Consider the following 24,532-nt stretch of genomic DNA (forward strand, 5'->3'; position numbering starts at 1 on the left):
GAAGAATAAGTCGAATGATACACAAAGAAGCAAACAGAACATTCAGAATGAGATACATTTCATAGGAACTAATTTCTGCAATAAGTTAGTGGCAAAGAAGGGGGAAAGACAGACAAACAGGAAGAAAGTAAGAGAAAGAAGTTCTAGACTAAAGAGACTTAAGAGACATGAAAACCAAATGTAACATGTGATCCTTTTTTATGATCCTTTTTTTTTTTTTAATTTATTTATGATAGGCACACAGTGAGAGAGAGAGAGGCAGAGACACAGGCAGAGGGAGAAGCAGGCTCCATGCACCGGGAGCCCGACGTGGGACTCAATCCCGGGTCTCCAGGATCGCGCCCTGGGCCAAAGGCAGGCGCTAAACCGCTGCGCCACCCAGGGATCCCCTATGATCCTTTTTTATTTGGATCTTGATTCAAATGGAACAAATGAAAGAAAAGATCCTTTTTTTTCCTTAAGATTAATTATGGAAAAAGCTTTGGCTATCTTGGTGCATAGTGGACCACTTAGCGGCTTAAAACAATTTATTTTCACAATTTTGCAGTCAGGTCAGGTCTTCCAGGAATGCCTCTCTACCCCATCGACATAACTAGGGTGGCTCATCTGGGACTTGAGGATTTATTTCCAGGATGGCCTCACTCACAGGGGGGCTAGCACATCGGTACTGGCCGTCTGCTTGGAAAGCAGCCAGAGATGTTGCTAGAACACTTGATGTCCCTTCATGTAGATTTCTTTATGTGCTGCTTGGGCTTTCTCACAAAAGGACAGCTGGGATCCAAGAAGGAGGAAAGGAAGCTAGCAGTCCTCTTAAAGGGTGAGCTTAGATCTAAAACACTGATATTTCTTCCATCTTCCATTTATCAGTGTAGTCACAGCTTCAGCCCACATTCAAGGAAATGGAGAAATAGACTCTCTCTCTCTGTGGGGGGGATGACATGGGAGGTATTTGAAGTTATCAAGGAATAATTTTAAAGTGTAGCAATGGCACTCTGATTATCTAAGAAAATGTCAAAAAATTTTAGAGATACAAAGTGGAGTGTGTAGGAGTGAAATGACATGATGTCTGGGGTTTGAAATACTTGCACAGGAAAGAAAAATGATAAGGATAAAATGGGATAGATTTAGCAACTGTTGTAATATCTTGATAATTTTTGAATATAGGTGATGGGAATATGGAGGGATTAGTGAACTCTGCTTTCAAGTACATATGAAAAGCTCATAATCAATTTTTGAAAATATTCAGCCTTGAAATAATATTATAGTTCCTAGAAGAGACTCAAAGTTCTCGTCTCATCTGGTTTGATTTTAATTAAATTTTAATATTACATTTTCTCAGAATACACTGTAAATAATACTCACCCAAAGTACTAACTTAGGAAAGCATGCAGAAATGGAGAAACTTGCAGGAGTACTGGAAGAATAAGAAGGTAGTAAAACATGGAAGGCTGCTCGATGATGGTGCTGATGACGTACTTTTTTCATTTAAAGGCAACGTGAAGACTTAATGCTTTGAGATTCTGCATCTGTCTTCAAAACATGAAGGGAAAGAAGGGGAACTGTAGAAAGTTACCACCACTGACCTCACTGTACCTTTGCATCCATACTAGCTGTTGGAAATGCACAAACCAACCCTTATATGAGAAGAGTAACCCTTGAGTAAGCATCCTCAGATATATAGTCTGTTACTTGGGATTGAAAGCATTACTAGCTCACAACACTCTAAAAGCAAAAGGTGCCAAAGTAATTCTCCAGGCTTTCCTAATTAAAGAACAAGGGGCAACTGTAGATGCCTTTCTTGAGGGTATTAGAAATAAATGTTACTTACTGGAAAAATAAGTCCAGGACCAGCTGAAGAGGAAACATATTTGCAAGATCAGAATTGAACTTTCCAGCAATTCCATCTCTGGTTATGCACACAAAAGAATTGAAAGCAGGGGCACAAATAGGGATTTGTACAGGCTTGTTGATGGCAGCATTATTTACAGTAGCCAAAAGGTAGAAGCCACCCAAGTGTCTATCATCATATGAATGGATAAACAGAATGTGGTATATACAGAATATATACAATGAATATTAAAAGTCTTTTTTTTAATTTTTATTTATTTATGATAGGAACACAGTGAGAGAGAGAGGCAGAGACACAGGCAGAGGGAGAAGCAGGCTCCATGCACCGGGAGCCCGACGTGGGATTCGATCCCGGATCTCCAGGATCGCGCCCTGGGCCAAAGGCAGGCGCCAAACCGCTGCGCCACCCAGGGATCCCTTAAAAGTCTTAAACAAGAAGGAAATTCTAACAAATACTACAACATGGTTGAGCCTCAAAGACGTGACACTGAGAGAAATAAGTGAGTCAAAGGACAAACATTGTATTTTACTTATAAGAGGTACCTATAGAAGAATGAAATTCATAGAGGCTGAATGTAAAAGGGTAAATGTCAGGGGCTGGTGGGAAGGGAGGAGTGGGGAGTTAGTGTTTAATAGGCCCAGAGTTTCAGTTTTACAAGATGAAAGAGTTCTGGAGATGGATGGCAGTGATGGTTAATGGCAATGTGAATATACTTAATGCCACAAAATTACATTTTAAAATCGTTACAGTGGTAAATTTTGTTATGTATATTCTACCACTTTAAAAAGTACTCATTTCAGCATCATGTCATATAAAAAATCCAACTTCTTTTTTCAATTAATGGAAGGAAATAGAGGGATGGAGATGGGGAGGCACACATGGGACCTGGCTTTGACCTACTACCTTTGAAAGGAAGGTGTTACTTTTATATTGAAGGATGGTCTTTTTTTCAAGGTTTGCTTCATATTTTCAATTTAGTTAGCTAGGTCTATGATTGTTTTTACTGTAAGCTTCCTTCATATTTTAGCAATATTATTGCCACCTTCGAAATCTGTTTATACAAATCATGGTATGTCTTGTGCTCTCATTTGATTAGTCAGGCCTCTACATTAATTTAAAAAATTGTTTGTTCAATAAAGACCATCTTATTTGATCATGGTCTCTGAATCCCCTGGATTATGGCAGGGATTTTACTCTGTAATAATCTCCCACGAGAACTGCCCACACAGCTGTGAAGGCAAGAAGGACCTACAAGGGGTGATCACGTTCTCTCAGGCACAGCGACAAGGGACTGAAGCCCACCTCAAAAATGAATCTTTTCTGCTTTTCACTGGTGAGTTTCCTTACATGCATCATTGATATTGTCATTTTAATTTTATTGTATCAATTAAAAGTAATGGAATTAGGGTAAACCCTAAATTTCCTATGTGGTGATTAAAGAATATATTTAGGGTCTTATAAAAAAGTCCGCATCAAAAAAGAGGAAAAGGATGTTTTTATTAAAGCACTTCAGCCAATTCTATGCAGAGGCAAGTAATTTAACAGCAACAACAAAATACGTTCATGTAAAACAATTACTGGTTATTTAACATTTTGATGTTGAATTTCTAAGAATGATATGTAAACACTATTTCTGAGGAACTATTTTCTTCTATTTATTATAAATATGAGAAAACATTTTGCAAAATATGCTGCATTTGAGTTACTTACTTTGCTTCAACACATCCTAGGAATCAAAATTTCTTCTTCATTGTTTGAGTAATGAATTCTGTTTAATGTTGGCTTTGTTAAACTACCATGGAGGCAGCTTTCTGAGTTACACAGGGCTGTAAATGCGAGGTACAATACATTATTCCAGTCCTGCAGATGTGCTCATTCATGGGTACAAGCACTTCTCAAATTCTTTTTTACATTATTACTTTTTTTTTTTTTTTTTTAGTGTAGCCTGAAGTGGATCAGTGAAAGTTAGCAGGTAGTCATAGATCTGGAAATACTTTATAACTCTAACCTGCAATTGTGCCATCTGCCAATGCTAAAAATGGATTTCAAAAATAATTTTATTCATTTCTATCTGTGTTTACAGCAGGACATTATGCCTATTCACTGGTTTTTCAAGATGTGGCTGGGAGATCCCTGTCATTTGTAGAAATAAAATGGTTTACTTTGATGTTTGTTTTCTTTCCAAATTGCAAATAAGATTAACATAAGTGCTAGAGATGGTGCTGACATAGGTTGTAATACCTAAACAGGAGGCATTTTAAGCCAAGATAAGGGATTTAATCTTAGAGCATCTTGAAAAATAAAATGCAGTTGTGAGTTGTGGCAGGCTGAATCATCGAGTTCTGATTGCCTATATAGTCCCAATTTACAAAATAATTGCCGGTGCTCAACTTTGCTTTGTGCCATATAAATCTGACTGGAGAAATCCCATTTCAGGTGATTTAAGTGGTATTGTGCATTCTTTTCTAGTCTATCTAAAAGAGCTATATGTAGTTTATATGAATATACTTCCCATGGAAATAGGCAGTGTAGCAGTAGAGATGACTGCATTCTGAAATCACTCTGAATGGTTCTATAATCAGTATGCTAATGTTTCTATAAGATAGCGTGGCTCAGCATAGTGTGGCATACGTTTGTAATCCTGCTATTGAAGACCTATAACCATCTAATGAGCATCATTGTCTTTCTCTGTAATGTAGGAAAAGGAGCATGGACTGAAAAAGGCTTTCTTCAAAGCCATGCCTCACGGACTCAATCTGACTGCAACTCTTTTCCATGTTTTATTTTATTTTTAAGACTTCATTTATTTATTTGATAGAGGGAGAGGGAGCGCAAGCAGGATGGGACGTGGGGCTTGATCCCAGGGCCCCTGGTATCATGACCTGAGCCCAAAGGCAGATGCTCAACCAACTGAGCCACCCAGGCGCCCCTCTTTCCCATGTTTTAAAGCTGTCCTTAAAAATTTGCTTGTTTGGAAACATATTTGATTAGATTGAACCATCATAAAGACTGAAATATTTTGTTCAAGCATTCCAAAGTTTGTTGAAATCAATTGCTTTAAGAATAAAATGTCCACAAGGTACTTGGAAAAAAATCAAAACTATTTTAGGTGCTTTTTATTTCTTCCTGTGGGGTAAATAAATAAAATTGTTTAGCGTATGGGCTCTCAACCAGGGTGTTGCAACACCCTACTGTGCTGTTATGAGCTGTGAAAAAGGGGTGGGGTTACAGATTTTGCCAGGAATTTGTGCATAATTCAAAACATATTTTATCTGTGCCTGTAGGAATGTGAACATATGGGACATGCATTTAAAATAAAGAGATGAAAAATCATTGATTTAGTGGAAAGAACCATTTCAGAATTAAAAAGTAGAGGTGTATATTTATATATTTATCTTTAATTCTGTAGGAAAGAGATGGTTTTAAATATTAAGCATCACATAAAGTTTACCACTAAAGAAAGCCAGAGAAAGAGTTAAACATTCTCTTATTGAAGTGTAGGGGGAAATTGTAAATCTTTTAGTAAATGGGATTTTTAAGAGAAATATAAAGCAAACTTAATGAACTACCCATTGTGAACCAAGGATACTATAAATAATCCATTAAAGGTGATTGCTATTATTTGGGATCTATAAACTTGAAATGGGGTCTATCTTTCAAAAGGGAGGCAGGAATATCCTTTTATGTATGCCACTCTGACTCTAGAATGTTTCTTACAGTTTTACATTGTGATAAGCCTTTTAGAAGACTTGCTCATTAGAAGCAGGGTGATTTTCTTGTTGAGCTCATCATATGGTTATTGAGTTTAACATGACTTTGTAACCCAGTAAGGTTACAAATCAATTATCCGTGCACCATTTCTTCAGTGATTTGCAAGGCTGCCTCTATTTTATTTGGACTCGATTCTATCCCATCGGTTTATCTCTACCCCTTTCCTTAGACCTGATCTTTAATATATACCTATTAGGGTAAGTCTAATGCTACGTAGACACCTTATTCAGCAAAATACCCTTCCCTTGTCCCTTTTCAAAATTTGGACTTTTTTAAGTTTTTATGCTTCTAGGTAAATTTCAAATTATATGAAATCTTTGGTGGGATTTTGGTTAAAATAGACTTAGTCTCACATCAGCTTTAGGGGAAATTGACTTAATTATGGAGTTGAGTCCTCCCCTCCACAAACACGTGTAGCTTTTCATTGATCCTGATTTTCTTTTATCGAAGATTAAGATAGTTTATAATTTGCTCTTTAAAATTCGTGCACATCTTTTACTAAATTTGTTGCTAAGGGCCTAAGAATTTTGGTTCCTGTTATGATTACTTTTTCCTAATCTGTTTCTGCTGATTTATAGATACATTTATGGACTTCCTGATATTGATACTGCAAGTATATAATTTTGCTGAATTGTAAAAATTCTGGTAGTCTATGTTTTTTTTTCTTAGATTTCCATACAGATAATCTGTAAATTTTCCTCTTCTTTAGTAATTGTATCATTTTCAACTTTTCTTTCACTTCTGTCACATTGACAAGAATGCTATACCAGCAGGCATCCTAGACTTGTTTCTCACATTCATGTAGTTATTCCTAATTGAGTCATCCCGAGGCTTTTGATAAATAATCCCAATGAGGTCAAGGAAGTCCTGTCTCTTCCCCATTCACTAGATTTTATCACAGATGAATAATAAATTTTTTGAGTGCCTTAAAACATTTATTGAAATAATAAGTTTTCTGTTTAATATTTAAAAAAGACATCCAAATGTTGAAACATCCTTATATTCTCGTATTAAATACGGATTGACCATGGTATATTTTTATGCAGACTACTAAATTTAATTATATTTAAATGTGTACATCACATTTAGAATTTCTTAAAACTACTTTATAAGTGAAATTGGTCCATAGTTTTCTCAAATTGACAAGAAAATTCTGTCATTTTATTTTTCTAGAATTCTTATTAATATTACATGGCAACATCTTAATATACCCTCCACACTTTACCTGAATGTTCTATGTGTTTTCTATTTACCCCTGTACGCTCCACCATGGATAGACTCTGCAGTATTTTCTAATTTTTTTCAAAAGTCTAGAGTTAATCCTAATTTTTTAGTTTTTTAATATAAATTTCTTTGATTATATTATTCATTTCAGGATACTGTAATTGTTTATTTTTTGTCGCTCTCTGATATTCTTATTTCATTTCTGCCAGTTTGGTTTCATCATAGATTATTTATAAATGGATATTACTTTTTTTCATTTTACTCTGTGAAGATCACATTCTTTCTTAAATATTTCTCCATCATTTTGATTTTAATTTTATCTGGAATGAAATGGTTTTACTTTCAGATTGTCAATTCAGCTAGTGCTATTTCTCAGCATTTAATCCCTTCGTGTGTTTTGGTTAATGTTGGATGATAAAACTCTTTCTCTTTTCTCTGTTTCTCTGTCGCTCCCTCTCCCTAGTCCTCCGTTCCCCTCAACCTACACCTTCCTCCCTCTCTTTTTCTTTCCTCTCTGCCCTCTTCACCTTTCTACATCTAGTTGTGAGGCAAGACCTCAAGTCCCTCTGAGGCTCTGGTTCAGAACCAGGAATTACATTGCTGGTCCAGGGATCCTATCCTGAGGTGATAGTTGGTGTATGGCTGATGCAGTCACAGAACCAGTTGGCTGCTTGCTTGTTTCAGATCCCATCTTGCTGGCTGTGTTGATAAATTTCACTTTTCTGACCTACACCTTCCTAGAAGCAAGGGCCCCAGCAGCTATTGGAAGGAGCTTTTTTTCAACCTCCTTTCTAACTATGAGTGCTGCTAGATTTTAGCATGAAGTTCCTTTATGTGGATGATATCCCCTACACTTCACCCCACAAAGCCCTAGTCAATACTACCTGTTTGTGGATGGACACTGAAGAGGTCCAAAGTTTTATATTCACTAACCATTTTGTGTTTCAGTTAGATTTTGTGTCTCTACATGATTAGGTATTTTAGAGCATACATGATTTAAGTCTTTTTAATTTTCCCAACAATTTGCCATGTGTTTTGAGCAGAGGTTGTTTACAACACAAAACTACAGAACATTTTAGTTTAATGTTCTAAAGGTAGATGATGTGGGGTGCCTGGGTGGCTCAGTGGTTGAACATCTGTTTTTGGTTCAAGTTGTAAGGTCCGGGTATCAAGTCCCACGTGGAACTCCCCACAGGGAACCTGCTTCTCCCTCTGCCTATGTCTCTGCCTCTCTCTCTGTGTCTCTCATGAATAAATAAATAAAATCTTTAAAAATAAATAAAGGTAGATGATGCAAATGCAACTCAATCTTAGTTTATATTGTAATAAAATTCATTTTTAAAGATGAGAACATTTTCAATGCAACCCTATAGTTCTACTCATTGTTTCACATAAGAAAACTCTTTCATAATTCAACAGACCTTTATATTAATGACACCACTATTGGCGTTACTCATAACTATAGAAATTTCCCATATACTAAGTGTATGCCTCTCTCCCTTTATACTGTTTCCAGATGACAACACAACTATATCAATTTTGTCTCACAAGGTGAAAATATAACTAGTTAATTCAGTTAGTAAGTTTTCTTCTCAAATACAAAGAAAATTTATTATGTGGTTCACAATTGTTTTATTTATATATATTTATTTATTTAAGATTTTATTTATTTATTCATGAGAGACACACAGAGGAAGGCAGAGACATAGGCAGAGGTAGAAGCAGACTCCCTGTGGGGAGCCTGATATGGGACTTGATCCAGGACCCCAGGATCATGACCTGAGCCAAAGGAAGAAGCTCAACCACTGAGCCACCCAAGTGCCCCTGGTTCACAATGATTTTAAATACAAAATCGTACATTTTAAAATTTACTCTTCTGTAAAAGAATGAAAACAAATACATAATATTATTTATTAATATAAATACCATAAATATTAATATCTTTATTGTACTTGTGAAATACTTTTTTTGCTGTTTCAGAGCACACCCTATAAATTCATTTTATCCTGGCAGTTACTCTGTAACATGAACAAAACTGCTGCTTTACCATTGAAGAAGCTAAAGTACACATTGTGTTTATTCTACAAGGACACAGGACTAATTAGAGGGATATGTGTATCTAACACCTGTGACCTGACACCCACCGCAGTTTATTGCTGTGCACATTGGCATCTATTTAGTTGTACCTTGAAGTTGATGTCTTCATCACCCTTTTTGAAAAACTGCCTCATTTTGCACAATTGTTCCCCAACAGTTGAGTTTTGTTTAAATTCCTGGCTCTGTAGAGAGTGCTGAGAATGCCTTTCTTTGCTGCCTTGTTCACTGTTGAAAACTGGCATACCATTAACTCTTCATCTCTATGCCCAGGACGATTTAGATGGGGTACTTTGTAAAAGGGGGTAGATAGGTTAGAAGACTTTTTAAGGAGAGGTGCCTGGATGGCTCTGTATTATAGGTGACCAACTCTTGATTTTGGCTCGGGTCATGATCTCTAGGTCTTGAGATGGAGGCCTGAGTCATGCCTCATGCTCAGAGATGAGCCTGCTTGAAATTCTCTCCCTCTGTTTCTCCCTCTGCTCATGTGCTCTCTCTCTCTAAAATAAATAAATCTTTTTTAAAAAGCACTTTTCAATGAAAATACCATTTTATTATTTCTTGCCTCATAAATCTCTTTTATTACAGGAAGGTTCTATGGACAGCTTATATGAGCCAGTCCCAGAGCAACAAACTAACCAAGAAAGCACCTCTGTCGGGATTGGTTCTCTTATCTCACCTATTGGAGAGAGTGGAAGAGCACACAACAGTCTCTTCATGGTGAGTGAAGCCTTGAGTTGAGCGGATTGCTTCTCTATCATATATTTAGAATCACTTGCCTCATGATACCTGTTTTTTTTTTAAAGATTTTATTTATTAATGAGAGACAGAGAGAGGGAGAGAGAGAGAGAGAGAGAGACAGGCAGAGGGAGAAGCAGGCTCCGTGGAGGGAGCCCGATGTGGGACTTGATCCCGGATCTCCAGATCAAGCCCTGGGCTGAAGGTGGCACTTAACTGCTGAGCCACCCAGGCTGCCCATGATACCTGTTAATATGGCAAAAATCACTATTCTCAGAAAGCTCTTCATTTACTTTTAGTTTCTGAGCTTTTCATTGTTGTCTCTTTCATGACTTTAGCTTATTAATATGAACTACCATTTATAGAGTATGTATTAGGTGATTACATAAGTTAACCCAGTTAATCCTCAAAGCAAACTTAGGACAGAGAAATAACTACATTATTTTTTGAGATTAAGAAACTGAAGGAGAGAAAGCAAAATAACTTGCTACAGGCTATAAACCATGAAGTGTTAAAGCTGTCAATTAAAGATATATGAGTCTGCCTCAGTAGTGCATTGGTAAACCAGGTCTTTGGGATGGATGGAGGGAACCCTAGATTTGTTCCATTTGCTGATTGCCATGGTGTAAATGCTCCTCCCCTGGTCATTTTAAGCTACCAGTGGTTTAATAACAGGCTTACAATACCTGAATATTTATTTGTTCATTATCTTCAGTGCCAACTGCAATACACCCCTGGTGGCTTTAAAATCTGTGCTAACCACTTTACTAAGCTGCTCCTAAAATTTAAGGACACACACCGTGAACTTACAAAACATGAATATTACTAGAATGCAAATGCAGATAGTTTTTTTGAATTATCGTTATAATTACTAGAGGCAGAGTTGCTCTGCAAAATTCACCCTGTCCCTGTTTAACAGTGCTGGCTGTTCTCATAGTTGATTGTGCTGTATTTAAATTAATCCCATCCTGGGATGCCTGGGTGGCTCAGCGGTTAAGTGCATCTGCCTTTGGCTTAGGGCATGATCCTGGAGTCCCGCGATCAAGTCCCACATCGAGTTGCCTGCATGGAGCCTGCTTCTCCCTCTGCTTTTCTGTGTGTGTGTCTCTCATGAATAAATAAATAAAAGCTTAAAAAAGTAACAATGATAAATTAATCCCATCCTAACAAACTTATTTTCCTTATATTGTGGCTTATTGCAATACAAAACATCCTGTCTGCTACAAATAAAGAACTTCTCTATGCTTAGAGATTTAGATGCCATCTTCTACCCTTACAATTATACTTTTCCCCAATAACAACACAAAGATTACTATCCGCTTCCTTTTTTGTAAGGCACTGTATTAGGTAATGTTATATATGACATTATTTGTGTTGATCCTCACAATAACTTTAGAGATGTTTAGAAATGTTGAGAAAGGTTACATAACTTCCCCTGTTAAAAAGAAGATGACCCAGGACTCAAATCCAGAAAAGTACCTTCAAGTTTTATATCTGCCTTCATACCTACCAATTTTATTCCTTGGGGACATTCTTTGAAAACTTCTTTTTTATAGAGCTTACGGATGTAAGCAATGTAGCATTTGTTAGCAAACAAGTTCAATAATAAGTCTCAGTCGGTAAAAAATAATCCAAAAACATTTTATTGTAGTGGAAACTCTTCCTTCAATCTATACCTTTTCAATATCCATGAAGATGTTGATCTTGACAGATATGCATAAGAGGAAGCAGGAATACATTTTACATAGTAATCTGAGAGAGTAAGACTTACGTGGAGACTCAATTAACATTGCAAAATGTTTGTAAGCATTTTTACTGTATAATTAAAAAGAAAAAATGAATAGGCTGAAGAGCCTGAAGATATTTTCTTTAAAAGTATTAGTTTAATAAATATGCATGAAAAATAAACAAGTTCATGGTCAAGCAGTCTACTAGAATTTTTATCAAACTTCCTTACATTCCAAAGTGGTTGAGAATAATGAAAACATGATTTAAATTTCTATAACTCTCTCTCCACATATATATATATACAATATATATACATGTATATGTGTACATGGATATCATGTATATAGATATATATGTCTCCATATTTAATTTAAAATCTGTGCATATATGCAGCATAAATTTGAAAGGCAACCAGTTCAACCACTGATTCTACTCTTAATTGTTAAATTGTACTGGTCCTTTCAAATTTCCACTGACATTTTATTCCTAATAATAATGATTTCACAGCTTGGTTAAAACAAAATCAGTCTTTTAATAAAATGACATTTAGTGGTTTAGAACTTTCCCTCTGAGCCTCTGAAGAATGGATTATTTTTTCCTCCTAGTATTCTCACTGTCTCCCCCTCCTCCCTAATTCAAGAAAAAAAAAAGTTTTGGACTAATCTTGGCAATATCAGAAACAGTTATTATTTTTGGATTCATTTTCTAGAAATACTACAAAAACATCCCTAAGGTTCATGGAGTTATATCTCAAGCTTCCAGTCCTCAACCCAAATGTATCTGCAACCTTCTGGAAGAGGAAAGTTGCTCTCATACTGACTTTTTAGAACCAACTAGATAGTATATCTAGTTGTAACAATAGAAAATAATAGCCCCTACTAAAAATAAGATCATTTGTCACATGAGTTGAAAAGAAAAATAAAGGGCACCTAGTTAGCTCAGTCTGTTAAGCTTCCAACTCTTGATGTCAGCTCAGGTCATGATCTCAGTAATATGGTATCAAATCCCGCATTGGGCTCTGCATTAGTGTGAAGCCTGCTTGAGGTTCTCTCTCTCCCTCTGCTCCTCCTGACCTTACTCTCTCCCTTTCAAAAAGAAAAGAAAAGAAAGAAAAGAAAAGAAAAAAGAAAAGAAAAGAAAAGAAAAGAAAAGAAAAGAAAAGAAAAGAAAGGAAGGAAGAAGGAAAAGAAAGGAATAAAAAGAAAAGAAAAACAAGACAAATTCCAGGCTTCTTGGCTTCCCTTAAACAAGTTGCATTTATTCATATTTATTAGGAGTTTTGTGATGTAGAAAATACTGTTTCAAGCAATATGTGGAGTTATATAGATGAATATAAGATAATCCAGACTCCCAGAGGAGATGATCTACTGTAGATCATCTTCACATTTAAGGGCTGAATAGGTATTAAAGGGAAAATAGTTTATTTGGAGATTTTTAAATTAAAAAAAATAATTGAAGTATAGTTTAGAAGTACTATTAGTTTCAGGTGTACAACATAGTGATTTGACAATATATACATTATGATATGCTCACCATGATAAGTATAGTTACCATCTATCACCACACAAAGTTACTACAATATTATTGACTATATTCCCTATGTTCTACTTTTCATCTTTGCAACTTATTTTATTTTTTTTTTTTTTATTTATTTTTTTTTTAATTTTTTTTTTTTTATTTATTTATGATAGTCACAGAGAGAGAGAGAGAGAGGCAGAGACACAGGCAGAGGGAGAAGCAGGCTCCATGCACCGGGAGCCTGATGTGGGATTCGATCCCGGGTCTCCAGGATCGCGCCCTGGGCCAAAGGCAGGCGCCAAACCGCTGCGCCACCCAGGGATCCCCTGCAACTTATTTTATAACTGGAAATGTATACCTCTTAATCCTCTTCACCTATTTTGTCTATCCTCTACCCCCTTCCCCTTTGGGAACCACTAGTTTATTCTTAATGTTTATGAGTCTCTCTTTTTGATGTCATTTGTTTGTTTTTTAGATTCCACATATAAGTAAAATCATATGGTATTTTGTTTTTCTGACTTATTTCACTTAGCATAATACCTTCTAGGTGCATTATTGTTGTCACAAATGGCAAGATGTTGTTCTTTTTAGGACTGAGTAATATTCCATTGTGTGTATGTACCACATCCTCTTTATCCATTTACCTATTGATGGTCACTTAGTTATTTCCATATCCTGTCTATTTTAAACAAAGCTACAATAAACATAGGTATGCATGTATCTTTTTGAATTAGTGTTTTTATCCTCTTTGGGTAAATACCCAGAAGGGGAATTAATTAGATCTCATGGTATTTGTATTTTTAGTTTTGGGGGCAACCTACATACTGTTCTCCACAATGGCTGTAACAATTTACATTCCTAATAGTGCACGAGGGATCTCTTTTCTCCACATCCTTTCCAACAATTGTTATTTCTTGTCCTTTTGAAACTACCCATTCTGACTGGTATGAGATGATATCTTCTTGTGGTTTTGACTTGAATTTCACTGATGATTAATGATGTTGAACATCTTTTCATGTGTCTGTTGGCCATCTGCATGTGTTCTTTGGAAAAATGTCTATTTAGTATCTTGGGATTTTAAATGCGGAACATCTGAAACATCCAGCTTCCATTTTAATTGCAGTTCCAGGAGGGGTTGGTAATGGATATCTGGTCCAAAGATAAATAAATTTAAAATACAAGACTTTATTAAATTTCATGAAGAAGAATAATAAGTGATCCACTTGTATATTAGCAAAGCCAGAGTGCTTTGGAGAGCTACTACCAAAAAAAAAAAAAAGGGTAAAGATTTTATGGAGTAAATAATCATACAACTTAGTAAACATGCTGAAACTGTACTAATATACTAGCTTAACTAAGGATTGACTACTTTGTTATTGTATTAGTTAAAATGTAGGTCATTATGGCTCAATTCTGTACTACTTTTAGTACTTCTTTATTATGTCTGAAGCTAATAAAATATCTTGATTTAGAAATAGAGTGAGAACATAAAATGCTTGTATCTCTGCCAACTGGGGGTTACCTGGTTCAGTCCTGAATTATCTGGTTTGCCATCTGTATTGACTGAAGTAAGCCAATGATTGTCAATTTTTGCTTCCATTTTGTAACTCATAAATTCGTAAGAAATTTGAGCCTTCTCAAAAATGAGCTTTAATGTGGGGTAGGGCAATGTCCCTATTATTTATACTCATTCAATAAATACTTCAATTTAAACTTCAATTGAATTTATTCAATAAATTCAATGTACAAATACTCATTCAATAAATACTTGTAAGCTAAATGAATAGATTGGTGAAGTTCCATTAATCAAGCTAAAGAAAGCCTCAATAATGGAGTATGTAGGATATAGTGTCAAAAAGCATGAGCTTTGGAGTTGGATAAATAACAGTTCTCATTCTGACTCTGCCACTTCTCTATAGAATGAGAACAATCCTCTCTATGGGGTTGGCTGAGTTCTGTTGCAGGAAGACAATATCTTCTTGATCCTCCTCCTCTCCACATGCAGGAATGATTTAGCACAGAAGTTAAAGAACCATGAGAAGGGTTCATATGCCACACTGGAGCTGAGATTGCAAACCACAGCCTGAGGGGACCTGTATTTTATGGCCCATGAGCTAAGAGCAGCTTTTGCATTTGAAAAGATTTGTTTAAAAACAAAAGCAAAAATAAGACTGCTCTATAGAAATTGTCTGTGGCCCAGAGCCTATTATACTTCTATCTGGCTTTCCTTAGAAAAAGCTTACTGACCCTTGGAGCTGTGTGGTTACAAACACAGGTGGCAATTGAATGCCTGTAAAGGAGCTATTCCAAATAAGGATGGCAGTAGGGGTAAAATAGAAGCTGTATTTTAAATACTTCCTATGAAAAAATATAAAACAGCTTACTAACAATTTTTACATTAATTGCTTGTTGAAATAATATTTTAGATACATTAGGTTAAAGGGAATTTCACTCATCTGTTAACCTGGCTACTAGATTGTGGCCTCTGGGTCACATCTCACCTTTCAAATGTCACACGGATGCTTATATTGTGCCAAGACTTAAATTATATCTGTTCTCTGGGCTTTAGGAAGCTTGTAGAATGTGGTTTTTTAGCCTTTTTGCCTCTGATAGATGAAGGCACACCAGAAGGAAGGTGGGGAGATGTTAAGTGTTAATCTATTATGTCCACTATCCTTCCTTCTGAATCTTTTCATACTTATTATAATTGGCATTACCATGCTCAAAAATCAAAACCAAATGCAAAAAAACAAAAAAAAAAACCAAAAAAAAAAAACAAAACAAAAGCAGTGCCCTTTCACCTCTGGAACTCCTCTGCAATGGACAGAGAGGAATGCTAGCTTTCTGAAGGTGGCTCTCCTTTGTCTCTGTAGAAAATAATTTGTATCATCCCTACCCCAGGTTTACAGTATTATTGTAACATTTAAAGTGAGTTACAACTCTTCTGTAATATTTGAGTCTTATAAAGTGGTGATAAATTAAGACTTTTTAATTTTTCCAATTAATATGGAGAATAATGACCCCAAAAAGAAAAACTATCTAATACTATTACATTAAAAACTAAATCACAAGGGTGCCTGGATGGCTTAGTCAGTTAAGCATCTGACTCTTGATTTTGGCTCACGAATGATCTCAGAGTTGTGATATCAGGCCCATAGTGGAGTCGGATTAAGATTCTCTCTCCCTCTCCCTCTCTGCCTCTCCTGATCCCCCACCTCCCCCCACAGCTCATGTGCACACATGCTCTCTCTCTTTTTCAAATAAATAAAAAAAATCTTAAAAAGAAAGAGTTGCTATAAAAAGACTTTGCTACAGCTTTTGACAGTTGTTCTCAACAGCAGTGGGACTTCAGGAACACCTGAAGACACATATATCTAGACTCTACTCTGGACTTACCATATCAGTAAGAAGGGATTAGAGTAGCCCCTTCCAATAGAAATATAATGCAGTCCACAGATATAGTTTTAGATTTTCTAGTAGTCACAATAAAAAACTTGAAAAAGAAACAATGTAATTAATATAAAATGTTAATAAGACATTTTACACCCTTGTTTTTAAGCTAAGACTTTTGTCATATGTATTTTATACATCTTAAGTCCGATGCTGAAGTGTCAATGGTTGAAGTGAAATCTAGTCCTAGTGAAATCATAAATATTGTGTGTTTTGTCCCCAGCTTCAGTTTCTAAATTCAAATGAAATTAAGTTAAATTAAAATTTAGTTCCTCAGTCAAACCAACCATTCATCAATTGCTCAATAGCCCCATGAGGCTAGTAATGGCTCTGTGTTGGACAGTGCAGGATGAGAGGCTTGGAACTGCTGGTGGTATTGAGGCATTAAATAACCAGATAATATCATATCCTACTTCACTTAAGGAAGTATAGATATTAAAGTGTAAAAATACTTGATGCTAAACATTTAATTATATACTTTTAGAAGGAGACGAGACAATAGGGAACAGGTGTGTTACCCAATGAGGAAGCTGAGATTAGTGACTTGTATGGAGAGACAGATGGAATCAAGACTGGAGTTCTGGCTTCCCAAATACTAATCTTGTCCTTTGGCCCCTCTGCCAGAAGTGTGCATGTGTGTGTGTGTGTGTGTGTGTGTGTGTGTGGTATGAATGTGTATATATGCAAGAGTTAGAGAAGGCAGGAGATGGCCAAGTGGCAAAGTGCTTTTGGGAGATAAGAAGTGAAGAGGAGCAGAAGATAGAAGGATAAAGAATCTGACCTTATAATATATATGCTAAATATAATCTGATGATATACAGAACAAAGCAGAAGGAACCTGAGATGGGTAATGTAGTTAATAGACTCGAGTTTTATTCCTGCTCTCCAGGTGGCTGAGAAATATGTGTCCTTGAGAATGTTATTGAACTTCTCTGACCCTAAATTTCCTAAGCAATAGAATGTGGCTAAAAATGTCTGCCTCTTAGTTTGTAGTGAGGATCAAATGTTATAACACACGTTAAGCACCTGGCATAATGCATGTTAATGTTCATTTCCCTTCCTTCTGCAACCCATCACCAGGGCAGAGTGATCCTTTAATTTAATACCCTTGATTAAATGACTTTAAGTCAAACTCTCACTTGAGCTCAGATGTCGTTTTAAAATAACTGCTCAAAAATAATTTGTAATCAACACTTCTTACCTAAAAGCATTGATTTTTACTGGGCTGGACAAGAAGAAGCAACAGGATTTATTGTTGATGTGCATTAGAACACCCAAGATTTTAATCTCCACAAATTGCCTCAAATCATGAACACTCAGGTTGAGTGCAATGTTTGACAATTTAGACCTAGATTTCTCATCATGTGTAGACAGCAATGAATAAGAAAATCTATCACAGTGGCTCTTGTTTGCCTAATTCTTATTTCAGGGTTGTTTTGTTTTTGTTTTTGTTTTGTAGGGGGTCCATTTTAACTTAGATATTATTAAAATGCAAGATTAATTTTTTATGTACTCACTCATCAACATACTATACTGATAAAAAGCACTGTAGAAATCAATTAAATTGTTTCCAGCCACCAGATGTTAATGAGAAAGTAATATAGCAGATTCAAAAATAGCTTTAAAGACAAACAATACAATACATGTCTAACAGTTGGTTAGAGCTCAGTGCTAATGAGGCCAAGGTCAGGGGTTTAATCCCCATATGGCCAGTTATTTTTACTGTGTTCCATAGCCACTGGCAGCATCCATGACCCCAGCCTACTGTCTTGGCTATGTGTGCCATTGATGATAAAGGAATCTGGATTGGAGGATGAGGAGGCACCAGCACAAAACCATTACCACTATGGGAAGAGCAACTCAAGGGAAGAGCAATCTTGCTGACCAATAGTTCATCTGCCCATGAAGATTTTCCTTCACTATAATCAGTCTTCAGGCCACCAGTGCAATTCTCAACCTTCAACGTGTGATAATTCAGGGGTCAATGGTAAGAGCATTATGAAAGGAACTGAGTTCCTGCCTTGGCTTTGTTCCTGAATACTGTTGAATAAGTCCTTATACTATCTGAATCTCAGTTTCCACCTCTATAAGATAATAGGATTAGACTAGATGATCTCTAAGGTCCCTTCCTGTTCTAAAATGTTTCCTTGAATACATTTTAAATTATTTTGGAAGTGGAGGAGTGCCTGGGTGTCTCAGTTAGTTAAGCATCTGCCTTAGGCTCAGGTCATGATCCCAGGGTCCTGGGATGCAGCCTGAGTCAGGCTCTCTGATCAGCGGGGAGTCTGCTTCTCTCTCTGCACCATGCAACCCCCAACTCCCACTTGTGCTCATGGTCTCTGTCAAATAAATAAAATCTTTTTTTTTTAATAAATAAAATCTTTTAAAATTTTTGAAAATAATCTCTTCTGGAAAGGGAGTGTTGTTTAACATAAAACACTATTATTTTCCTTTTGGAACTGTCGAAGGCAGACTTCTAAGATGTCCTCTAATGAACCTGGCTATTTTAGTCAGTGTTCTCTAGAGAAACAGAACTAATAGGTTGTTGATATATAAAGAGAGAAATGAAGGAAGTGTCTCATGTGATTATGTAGGCTGGCAAGTCAGAAATTTTCAGGGCAGGCTGGCAGGCTGGAGACCCAGGATAGAGTTGATGTTATAACTAGGGTCCAGAAGAAGTCTAGAAGCAGAATTCCTTCTTCCCTATGGGAGACTACAGTCTTTTTGTCTTAAGATCTTCAACTGATTGGATGAGACCCATTTATACTATGGAAGGTAGTGGTGCTAAAATCTACTGATTTAAATGTTGACCTCATCTAAAAAATACTTTCCTAGTGGCCTCTAGGCTGGTGTTTAACCAAATATCTGGGTATTGTGATCTAGCCAAGTTGATACAAAATTAATCGTCCTATCTGCCTTCTGATATTTATTTAAGTCCTTATGTAATCCCCACCCCTCTGTGTGATTTGATTCCTACAGAATTTGGCAAAGGTAACAAGAAGTCACTTCCATGATTAGGTTACAAAAGACCCTGACTTCTGTCTTGCTAGCAGACTGGCTCCATAACCTTCTTGGCTTGAACATTATCATGAAGCAAGATACATCTAGAAAGGCCCAAGTGGTAAGAAACCTAGAGCCAGTCAGCCTACAGCCAGCAAGAAAATGAGGCTTTCATTTCAATAGCCCTCAAAAAATTGGATGCTGCCAATAATCACTAAGTGACCCTAGAAGAGGATCTTTCCCTAGCTAAGCTTTGGATAAGACCTCAGTTCTTTGGTCCAACAACTTGACTGCAACCCTGTGAGAGACCATGAAACAAAGGACCCATCTAAGTCATGCCCATATTCATGACCCACAGAAACTATGAGATATTAAGTGCTTATTGTTTTAAGCCATTATATTTTGGAGTAATTTATTACAGGACAATATTTTATTTATTTATTTATTTATTTATTTATTTATTCATTCATTCATTCATTCATTCATTCATTCACTTACTTACTAATTTAAGATAGAAAGAGAGAGCAAGAGTGGATGGGAGGGGCAGAGGGAGAGGTAGCCTGATGCGGGGCTCAATCCTAGAACCCTGAGATCATGACCTGAGCCGAAGGCAAATGCTTAACCAACTGAGCCACCCAGGCATCCTCACAGCAATATTTAACTAATATAGGAACCAAAATTAATTTGATAAGTAGCTAATCAGAATTATTTGTAGATAATCAAATCAGTGCTAGCTAATTCAAGCAGAAAGGAATATATCACAGGTTAAAGAGAGCTCGGAATTATTGGGACATTGAAGACAAATACGTAGGTGAGCTTGCAGGAATTACTCTTAGAAGCACACTACAAAACTTGCCACCCAGGAGAGCTGCTGCTTCTGTCAGATTACAGGAAGTAGCCAAATCAAGAAGACACTATCACTGTGATAAGCTGTACACTGTCTCTGCTGAGATTTGTCACTTTAAAAATGGATGCCCATGACTTGTATTTTGCCTCATATTAGTCAATTTTGTCTTGTGCCTTAGGTTGATAGATGTAGTGGACAGGACCAAACCCCACATCTTATTCTCATAACAAGAGAAGTTTCTTTCTTTCTTTTTTCCTTCATTCCTTCCTTCTTTCTCCCCTTCCTGCTTCCCTCTCTCCTCCCTTTCTTCCCTCCTCTTGCCTTCTCTTTCTCCCTTCTTCCTCTTCTTCCTCTTCTTCCTCTTCTGCTGCACATTGATTTTAGGTTTAGTGAATGACAGGTGTCATCTACAGCAAGAAATACATATGCCCAAAATATCTAGAGAGGAACATAAATAGCTACATAATTAAATACTATATTGTAAGCACCAAGCCCTACTTGTATAAGAATTCTCAGAAGGAATTTCAAAAGAAAAAATAATATAGTTGCCAGTAGCACAAGATTGGGGGATCAGATAAGCCTTATAAAATTTCAAAGCCTCCTAGTTCATTAAAATCTTCAAGCCCGATTTCTTCTGCAAAATGAAGAAACTGTTACTCTTATTCATCATTTGAGAGTAAAAGGTAACAATATAATTACATTATTAGCACAGTGGTTGGCACAAAATAAATGATCAATAATAGGTGTTATCTCTAAGAACATAACTGTGGTTTGTGGCTTAACGGTGCCAGTTCCACAGAGATGAGATTTAAGATTTAAAGGAAGAACTAGAGTTAAAAGTGGTGAAAGGAGGTGGTTAAGACATTATCACTGCACACTGTTCTAGCATCTTTCACAAAAGTGCTTAAAAAAGCACTTAGAGCCAAGTGTCTTATAAATGGATAAATGGACACATTGAAATGTGACATGTCATTAGAATAGGTGGAGTAATGGAGAAATCAAGGTAGGTGACTCTCAGGTTGGTATTCTAACCACTCAACTGCATTTCTTACTTGTCTCCAAACTATTAAAATTGGGAGTTTTTTGTTCTGTCTCCATATTAGCATTAGCATTGACAGAGCTATTAATAACATAGACACTAAAGGAAGAAAATGAGATTAACAATGGCATCCCATCAGCTAGGTCTTCATCAAACTATGAACAAGAGGAGTCAGTGTCAAAACAGTGTATGTAATCCTTTTCCTGATTTCTGGATTGTAAAATGACTCCTAACAAGCTGACATATAAAACATAGATTACCTTCATTAAAAAGCTGTACTTTTTTTCACTTTTATTTTTTTACCCATTATATCCATGATCATATACAGTTATTCCTCTGCCACCAATTCATGTGTGAACACTTTCTGGTGGTTTTAATTAGTATCCTCTCATAAACAGAGACTTATGTTAAAATAAAATGAAATCAATAGATTAAGGTTAATTATGCCTTCTTCTCTTTTTTATTTCCTAAGCTTATGATACAATTACTAATTGAATCTAATGAAAGCCATGGTTATCTCTTTAATCATGTTTTAAAGAAAAAGCTGTAAAGCAAAAAAGCCCATTCTTACTTTAATTTTCTCTTAAAAGCTTTTGTCATCCCTGCTGATTCTGGATTGAAATATTGTAGATTAGGAACCATGGCTTTGGAAGAGATTTTAAAGTTCGCATTCACCAGCCTTATTCTGTGGATGCAGAGACTGAAGTTCTGCGAGAGTTTTTGGATCTTGCCCAATGTAGGAGCAGACCTGGGGAAGCAAGCCAGGTTCTGGATGCCAGTTCAATGTTTTCTCATTGTAAGGATGGAATTTCATATTTTTACCCATCACATTTCCTAACAGACTTCTCACAAGTTTGTTTGGCTTGCTCTTGTTCCATTTGTGGCTTGAGAACTAAATAAGATAATGATATAAGTGGCAGCAAACAGGTGACTTAATAAACATTATTCCCCTTTCTAAAACCTGTGTAAATATAACTTCGTAAATCACGACACATTTGAAGATACTTAAGAAAAGCTCTCTTTTTTAAGAAATCTGGAACGGAATCTTTTTGTAAAGGAAGAATCTTTTATAATGCAAATAACCATCCCCTAGGAAACTTGTTTTGTCATCCTGGATATTTATAGTGCTGTGAGAGGAGTTTGTTAGTTGAGGATTGATAGAAAGCTCACTTAGCACACCAGTAGACAAATGGCAAAATTTTCTGTGATTTACCAGCTCTGTCTCTGACAGATTAGATACAGTACCTGTGCATTCTCCAGGCACTACAAGCTATGTGATCTGCCCTGAGATGATGGGCCATGTGGGGATGCCGTACACCACCTGCTTCTCTTGAGGAAATCAAAATTCATTAGCTATATAGGGTTGTTACTCTTTGACAGGAGCTGGACAGCCTGGCAGGAAAGTCTACTTTTCCCATCCGGATGAGCTGACATTGCTTCTTCTTCATTGCATTCTCATGGGGGGATGAAATCTGTTTTCCCTGAGAACCGTAACATTATTATAGTAATATACTGGGGACCTCCAATGTACAGACTGTCATCTCAATTCAGTGGTTCCGGAAGTGCTCACTTTTAATTAAATGTGCCGTCATAAATTACTGGGCATTCTTTGATGATGATGGCAGCATCCACAAAATGATTAGTGCCTTTAAAACACATCAGTGTTGCTGTCTTTGCCCTTGTCTTCAAATAATACTAAATTATTCTTGTTAATGCTTTGATAAAGGTGTACTTTCTGAGTTCTTTGTTTAGTACTGGAAGATAGTATTATATTTTCTCTGCTTTTTCATGGCCACTCTCTCCCTGGCCAATAGTGCTCGTTTGTGAGATCTCTGACCTAAATGAGAGGTAGATTCTGTATCTGTGCAGTCAAGTATAGAAGTAGCATTGTGTAATGGTTAAGACAGGCATAAAATGCCAGTTTTACCACATATTAATTATGTGACCTTAGGCAAGAATCTCAACTGCTCTGTGCCTCAGTTTACCCATCTGTAAATGAAGTATCCTCATTTATACTATCTTCCATTATAATAGTATCCACCTCATAGGAGTGCTGTAAAGATTAGGTGAACTACTATATATAAAGCATTAAGAATTGATAGTACATGAGTGTCCTGCCATTATTATTCTACAAATATGTTAAATCAAGGAATAGAAAAGCAATGTGATTTAAAGCTGTATCATTCTTAGCAACCTGCTTTAACAATTGGGTTCAGACTAGCTACATTCACGAATATTCCTCTTTGCTGTGTGATCTCTTTGAGAACTTAGGAGACCTTTCCATCATGAGATTTTTCTACACACATTTGCAGGAAGACGTAGAGGCGAGGTAGAAGTCCACGGGCGGTAGGACTCCTTTACAGGGGTGATAGTTTGTTATCCAGTCACACAAACTTCCTCTCTGAGAACAGAGCTTGTGGGTGTGTGTGTGTGTGTGTGTGTGTGTGTGTGTGTGTGTGACACTCTCTCTGGTGGCTTTAGGTGTACTGCAAAACTACTCTATTTTAATAACTTTGAAGCATCATAATCATCTTTGCCAGATGTCTATGAGACTTTTTTTTAAAGGAACTTCCATTAAATTAACTTTTTTTGAACATCTGCAGGAACTTTACTGAAGTATAGGAACCTAAGAAATGTCCAGAAATAGGCTCATTCAGTTTGGATGTGGCATTCTTGGAATTGCTGTATTTTAGTATTAGTAAAACCATTTCAGTTATGCAAGTGAATCATCCTCCTTCTCTCAAGAGAATCAGTTGGACAAAATAGAAATTGGTTTAACTTATTTTAATGAGAAGTTATATGTATGCATACACATATATGTGTGTGTATTTGTATTTATGCTCAACTCTTGCTTCAATATTAAAATTCGGTGTAACTAATAATGAATAATTAATTTAATGAAAAATAACATCATAAGTATCTTCAAAGTGTTTGGCATTGTGTAAGGATTTTATGAAGGCTAGCTCATTTAATCTTCAAAGTTAGGAAAATCATGGACTCCAACAGGATCCTGAAATTAGCAGTCGTTGATGGTTGAATATCTGAGAGAAGGACCACTTGTAATTCTTCTTTGCATCTAAAACAGTGTCTGAAACATAGCACATGCTCAATAAATATTTATTGAACTATGAATGTATGAATGAGTGAATTATATAATTCCAAAAGAATATATTAGAATGAAAAAGTGACTAACATTTAATCAAAGTAGAGCACTATATGCATGACCCTAGACAAGTCAATTTACCATTTGGGATCTCAGTTTATTCATCTGCAA

At 36.3% G+C, this 24,532-nt stretch overlaps 1 protein-coding gene across 1 annotated transcript in view; it reads left to right on the plus strand.

Annotated features, from left to right (window-relative positions):
- Positions 1-2,298: 2,298 nt before the first annotated feature.
- LOC121479372 (putative uncharacterized protein ENSP00000383407) overlaps positions 2,299-24,532 on the plus strand; it is a 29,004-nt gene continuing 6,770 nt past the window's right edge. Inside the window, exons 1-3 of the mRNA XM_041734905.1 lie at positions 2,299-2,348; positions 3,035-3,182; positions 9,527-9,658. Coding sequence (XP_041590839.1) covers positions 3,159-3,182; positions 9,527-9,658 — 156 coding nt within the window. The 5' untranslated portion in view covers positions 2,299-2,348; positions 3,035-3,158. The remainder of the gene's footprint in view (positions 2,349-3,034; positions 3,183-9,526; positions 9,659-24,532) is intronic.

Source organism: Vulpes lagopus, chromosome 20 (genome assembly GCF_018345385.1).
Source record: "Vulpes lagopus strain Blue_001 chromosome 20, ASM1834538v1, whole genome shotgun sequence".
Taxonomy (NCBI): domain Eukaryota; kingdom Metazoa; phylum Chordata; class Mammalia; order Carnivora; family Canidae; genus Vulpes; species Vulpes lagopus.